We start from the raw sequence: 6670 nt of genomic DNA, 5'->3' as shown, positions 1-6670 counted from the left end.
TTCTGTAGCATAAGCACCACGCGCAACTGTTCTATTAAAATCAAACGAAACATTTACCACCTAGTAAAATGTGACGGAAACATCCTCTGCATCGTCACATCATACACACCGAATATCATACATCACCTACTGGTGCCTGATACATCTATGTGCCGGTTTATACACACGTTGAATACATGTAAAAGTTCTAACATTACATTCACCTGACAGGGGGCGTAGTTTGAACTCGCTTTCCCTTTCTTTCCCGCCTCCTGTAAGACTTCTGAGGCTGTCGTATTTCCGTTCTCGGTAATGAGAATGGGGTTAGCCCGGTTAAAAAAAAAAAACATCGGACAGGCAATGGGTCTCCAGCTTGCTTTTTTCTTTTTTCTTTTTTCAAAACCGGTCTCCAGCTTGCTAACAATAGAAGAACTGGCTGCATCCTGCTCCGAACCACATCCTACAAATTATCTTGTTAGATTTTAATGATGACTTCATAGCCTGAGTTAGTTCATTCATTGTTGGAGTCAGGATCTATTACCTCGATCACAATCATATAAAATTGCAGGAGCACCAATACGAAGAATATACTCATGAAACATAGGGTTCCTGAACCATGTGGCACCACGATAATTATGCTTCTGCGTGAAAAGTACCCAATAATCACAAATCATATAGTTTCACATTGTACGCACCACAAGTACAACATAATATATTCACCACAACGCATTGCGAACCACGAGTAGAGGCATGGCAAACTGCACATGACAGAGTGTAATTTTTATTCGACTTCATCTCCGACTAGAACGTGCGGCATGCCATCGCCGGCAGTCACCGCGCACCGGCCACCTCAAGCATAGGCATGCTTACGAGGCTGTGTTGAGCATGCCGCCGCAGCCGGCGCCACAGCCTGAACCGCAACCCCCAGACATGGCATGACTCATCTTGGAGCCTTCCATGACCATGCCCCCACAACCGGCGCCACCGCAACCGGCGCCACAGCCTGAACCGTAGCCCCCAGACTTGGCATGGCTCATCTTGGATCCTTCCATGACCAGGCCGCCACAACCGCCGCCACCGCAGCCGGCGCCACAGCCTGAACCGCAGCCCCCAGACTTGGCACGGCTCATGCCGCCACCGCAGCCGGCCCCACATCCTGAACCACAGCCCCCAGACTTGGCATGGCTGGTCTTGGAGCCTTCCGTGACCATACCACCGCAACCGCTGCCACAGCCCGAACCGCAACCAGCTGACTTGGCGAAGCCAGTCTTGGAGCCTTCAATGACCATTCCGCCGCAGCCACCGTCATAACCCGAACCACAACCGCCGCCACAACCCGAACCGCAACCGCCCGACTTGACGAAGCCAGTCTTGGGGCCTTCAATGACCATGCCGCCGCAGCCAGCCCCACAGCCTGAACCGCAACCGCCGCCACAGCTCGAACCGCAACCACCTGACTTGGCGAAGCCAATCTTGGAGCCTTCCATGACCATGCTGCTGCAACCACCGCCGCAGCCAGAGCCGCAGCCCGAGCCACAACCGCTAGACTTGGTGCAACTAGTCTTGGAGTGTTCGATCAACATGGCGCCGCAACCACCACCACAGCCCGAGCCACAGCCGCCTGACTTGGCATGGCCAGTTTTGGAGCCTTCAGCCACCATACCGCTGCAACTGCCACCACAACCTGAACCGCAGCCGCTAGACTTGGCAATGCCAGCCTTGGAGCCTTCAATGGCCATGCCGCCACAACCTCCACCACCACAACCTGAACCACAACCACCTGACTTGGTGTTCCTCTCGTGGGAACTTTCAATAACCATGTTTCCACCGCATCCCGATCCACACCCAGCATACTCAATATGGCCATTCTCGCCGCCTGCAATGATGCCACAATTCGCATGACCATTCTTGTAGCTCATGGTGACCACAGGGACACCGCATCCACCACCACAGCCTGATCCACAACCACCGCACTTAGAATCAGCCACCTTGCCGCTTGCAGTGACTGAGCTGCCATAGGTAGCATGACCAGCCTTGTCACTTGCCATGACCATGTCACCGCCACCAGCCGTGCCACAAGCGCCACATTGCGCCGAACCAGCAGTGACGCCTGCTGCTCCACCTTTCACCGTCTGAGAAACCACTGTAGTATCAGGCTCAACGGTTTCAGCCTTCGGTACCATGGCACCTTCGATGAGCTTCGCACCATCTTTGCCAATGGAATTCAGGAACAAGAATGATATCGCGATCCAGGGAAGCAGAAACCACTCCTCATCCACCTAAATTTAAGTAAGAACACCATGAGTATATCTGAGATGCAAGAAAATTAATTTTAACTACTTAGAAGGATATGGCATTAGAGCTGAGCATTGTACCGTGATAAACTCCGATTCAGTGTCAACTAGCGCGACTGCTTTGCCATAGGGGTGTTCAGCTGAGAACTTCACAGCAGTAACTGCTGCAGTATCTTCAGCATGCTGACTGCAGCATTTGAGTTCATATGCTAGTCTCCTTCCCCTGTATAGTCTGATCTGCTTTGTTCAACGAAGTACCAGAGCTGTGAGTATGCCAAATGCATAAACGTTTTTCTGAGAACATACTGCATGTATGAATTGAGCTGTAGACTTTTACCAGTTTGTTGTCATATTTGAGCTCGTTTATGCAACCATCCTTGCTTGGTTTCAGGTCAAGAGTGATTGATGAGTTGGAGTTGTTAAAAGACCATTTGTTTTCCGTGAATTCTGCAAGCTGCAATGGCTGCTTTGATGACTTTGTTACTCCAACCAATTCTCGAATGAGAGCCATGCCACTCTTGGCCTTGTGCTCCCTGAAGTAAAGGGGGGGAATTTCTCATTAGACCAGAAGAAACTGATATTTCTTTCTTAAACATAGGAAAATAGAACTTTCCAGTGTTCACTGGAATAAATTTGGATCTGTTTTGAAGGCAAAATACAAATACTGCTATCTAAGTTGAATGTTAATTCCTGCAGCTAATACAGTACCAATTTGCAGTTTGAAATGAAGATGTAATATAACCATATGCTATTAGCAATCATGTATCCTATAGTAAAATAAATTACCAGTAAGTATCATGCAAGACTTACTAATTAGCAAAATAATGTGTTCTAGACTCAATGTTCAGTTCTTCACATATATGTACCGATCGATACCATGGACAAAAAAGGTACCTTATCTGAAGACGAATGAGTTCAGTACCACAATCATACACGAAGCGAGTCCAGGAGCTCATATTTTGATCCCTGATGGAATGTGGCAATAGATAGGCCTTCAGAGAGCAAGGCTTCACATTGACCATGCTAAGAACCTGTGGAGCTTTCCTTGGGACAGTACAAGATGCGGCAACACGAAGACTGACAGGAGGGGAACCAGCATATGCACCACCACTTTTCAGTTCAAACCACCTCTCAAAGGAAAGCTTGGAATCATGCCATGTAAGCTCTTGAAGAGAGATCGAAACCTTCCCCAACGGTTCTGATTTCTTCGATGATGGTGCCCCAAAATATGCCTGATCAACCATTACTGTAAGAATGATTTCGCCAGTCGGTTCGCATTGGAAACCTGCTCCGATACTCTTCCCTGTTTTCGATGAAATATCCAACCTGCCGCCGTCACGGATGAATGCATCTGGTTTAGTCTTGGTGTACCATACATAAACGCTTTTATCAGGAATTGCAGATGGTAAATTCTTGATGTCCACAATCTGTAAATACAACTGCAAAGGATGAAAATATTTTGAGTTAGTAAATTCAGTAATTGTCTCTTGACAAAAGAAGCGGTCAATCATGTTTTTAGATAACCAATATCAGACGTGCTTCCAAATCAACAATAATATTAATAGTACAACATACCACATTCTCTGGGTTATTTTGTTAGATCAGAAAAATCTTTGCAACCGAAACTATTGTACTCGTGTAACTGTTGCTTCATGGACAACAATAAGATGCAAAAAGGGTATCAAGCATACCTCCACAACGTTTGTTTCAAGAATAGTAAGATGCTTCTCTGCTTCACCGACACCAAAAACACTATCGTCCTCACCACTGAAAATCTGAGGAACGGATGTCACAGGAGATGGCAAGCTTCCACGGTACATAGCGCCAGCCTTCCAGTATCTCACACCAAAGCTATTCTCGAACTGCTCGGTGGTCCCTGAAAATCCGGTGTCGAGCTTCTTCCCTTCGGCTCGATCATCATCCGTGTCATCATGCTCCAGAACTCTCCCAAGGAGACCCAGCAAGTCATTGCAGTAGGCAACAGAATTGAGTTGGTGGGTGTGCCACATTAGATCCACATCATAGGTTGGCACACGAAAGAGGTTCATTCCTTTCTCCTGATTCATCTTGATCAGATACAAAAAACCCTTGTATCGAGCTAATGCGTCTTCAAGAAAACGCTGATCATGCATGTTTGGTGTTCCAACCTGCCAGAAACAAAGGAACTCACTGACTTTCTGTACATATTGATTGATTTATTTATTTTTCTTGCATTTTGTTTATGAAAAGGTTAGTAGTACATCAGAGCAAAGGTTAGTAGTGTAACTACCTGGTAGACGAAAGTAGACTGTCTCTTAACAGCTGAGATCAAATCATAGGAGATGCCTCCTGCGGTTTCATCACCCACGTAAACAGAATCGTCGGAAGGGCTTGTGTACTCCAGCTCAAAAGGCTCCCCAGGATATAACTCGGTCCAAACTTTCTCGGACCGATCCTTGGACTTTGCTTGAATGGAGGACCTGACATTCTTAGAGTCCAGTATCCTGCCATATAATCTCTTGCAGTCCTTTATATATCGAGTCTGAAAGATATCTGTTGTCAGCAGAGCAAAACCAACCAGAAACAATACAAGATGACTTTGATTTAGACATTTCCAACCATGTTCACTCACTAGTATTTCTCTTTCTTTTATGCTAAGAGGTACAAATTAATAGGCAAATACTAGTAGTTCTCTAATGTGGTGTTGACAGATTTTGAACGACACACGAGCATCTGTGAGTCAATATGCATACCGGGTTAAGCCGATGGCAGTGCCATATCCACTCGCAGTCAAGCGGAACAACCAAAGGCTCAACATCTGCAACAGCGGCCTCTGTGTGCTTGGCAAGAAGGGGAAGCCAGCAAGCTTTGTACCTATAGCACAACAATATGCAAAGTCAACATTCCAAAGTCGTCTATATGATACAGACCATAAATTGATTTAGTATCAGTTGATTTTTTATTACATAGCATTATTAGTGATTTCAGCATGATATATATAGGGACTTTGAACCTAACTAAGCAGCCAGATTTTCATGCCAAAATTTCTAGATTAGAGCAGAACTGTAGCGCCAAACTGTGGCTGAAAGCACAGATCAGAGGATGTTCTCGGAAAAATTAGTGGCGACCGATGCCGTTCCTTATACAAAACTGAGAACCCAAACATGCTCAGCTCAATGCTTCCACCAGCTTGTTGTATCAAGGTTAACTAAACCAGTGGTTTTGTCTAATTTTGCTCAAGCAATGGAGTAAGGGACAGAAAAAGAATGAAAGACCTCATCAGAAAATAAACTAATTCCTAGACGCAATGGTCTCTTGTGTTGCTGAAGAGGCAGCAAGATGGATGGCGACAGATACCTGCGTATGGCCCTGTGGAGCAGTGGGCCGTCGTAGAGCCACCGGCGGCGGTCGACCGCGGCGAGGAACTCCAGGTGGCGCAGCGCGGCCGGGACGAGGTCCTCGCCGATGCGGATCCCCTGCGCCGCCGCCCACCGCGACTCCTGCTCCGCGTCCATCTTCTTTCTCCCCCCTTGCTCCCACCCACCTGCAGTTGGGATGACAGATTGGGTTAAATAAACCACGGGAAGGCGATGGTGGGCGCGTTCTTGGCGCGGCAAAAGATTATCAAACTAGAACAAGAACCTGAGGGAGATTGCTACAGCTCGCGCTACGGAATCTGTCACCACGGCTCCTGTCCTCCGCGCGCTCCCTATTTATACAGTGGATGGAGATAAATTGTTGACGAACTGAAATACTGGCATCGATCGCTATCCACAGCGACGCGATCCGATAATGTATGAGCTGCTTTCAGTTAAGGGCGGGCCGGCCGGCACCCGTAGCGTGTGTTGCGCAGTCTCTGCACACTTTCTGAGCCCATATCCATGAAGGATCTTTCTTGCCAACTCTGCACACTTGTTGCTGTTGGTACTACAAAGCAAATGAATGTACTACTGTACTACGGAGCCAGAGGAGTACTGTACGAGCATGGGTGTACAACACAGTGTAACAAGTACTACACAGTAATGTACACTACTCCTTTAGATAATACCCTTTGAAATGCAGAAAAAAGATACACCTGCTACAAATGAAATTTGTGCACACCGTAACAAGTACACCCTCTGTTCACGAATATAAGATGTCTTGAGTGTTTCAATACAGACTACATACAGACTGAAATGAGTGAGCAAATACATTAAAACGCGTTTATATGCATCCGATTTAGAAAAATGATACTCCTCCATCCGAAAAAACTCGTCCTTTAAATGGATGTATCTAGCATCAAGTTAGTGCTAGATACATCCATTCGAGGGACAAGTTTGGAACAAGCTTTTGCGGACGGAGAAAGTATAGAACATTTTATATTTATGAACCAAGGGAGTACAACTTTAGTCTGAATTGAATAGACCCATCACCAAACT

At 46.6% G+C, this 6670-nt stretch overlaps 1 protein-coding gene across 1 annotated transcript; it reads right to left on the bottom strand.

The window, feature by feature from the left end:
* Positions 1-589: 589 nt before the first annotated feature.
* LOC123076832 (glycine-rich domain-containing protein 1) lies at positions 590-6168 on the bottom strand. Its single transcript, XM_044498976.1, has 9 exons — positions 5895-6168; positions 5610-5796; positions 5006-5126; positions 4543-4794; positions 3965-4420; positions 3168-3712; positions 2611-2806; positions 2355-2510; positions 590-2258 (listed from the first exon to the last, which is right to left on the bottom strand). Exons 2-9 carry the CDS (start codon positions 5765-5767, stop codon positions 846-848), a joined length of 3297 nt encoding a protein of 1098 aa, XP_044354911.1. The 5' UTR covers positions 5768-5796; positions 5895-6168; the 3' UTR covers positions 590-845.
* Positions 6169-6670: the final 502 nt, after the last annotated feature.

This window comes from Triticum aestivum, chromosome 3D (genome assembly GCF_018294505.1).
Source record: "Triticum aestivum cultivar Chinese Spring chromosome 3D, IWGSC CS RefSeq v2.1, whole genome shotgun sequence".
Taxonomy (NCBI): domain Eukaryota; kingdom Viridiplantae; phylum Streptophyta; class Magnoliopsida; order Poales; family Poaceae; genus Triticum; species Triticum aestivum.
This window is presented reverse-complemented; position numbering and strand designations above follow the sequence as displayed.

Bases quoted from the DNA above. Each gene is read 5' to 3' on its own strand.
- LOC123076832 (XM_044498976.1), bottom strand. From the start codon at position 5,767: ATGGACGCGGAGCAGGAGTCGCGGTGGGCGGCGGCGCAGGGGATCCGC. The intron at 3,713-3,964 runs GTATGCTTGATA...CATCCTTTGCAG, and splicing joins TTGAAACAAACGTTGTGGAG to TTGTATTTACAGATTGTGGA. The intron at 2,807-3,167 runs GTACCTTTTTTG...CCTTTACTTCAG, and splicing joins CTCATTCGTCTTCAGATAAG to GGAGCACAAGGCCAAGAGTG.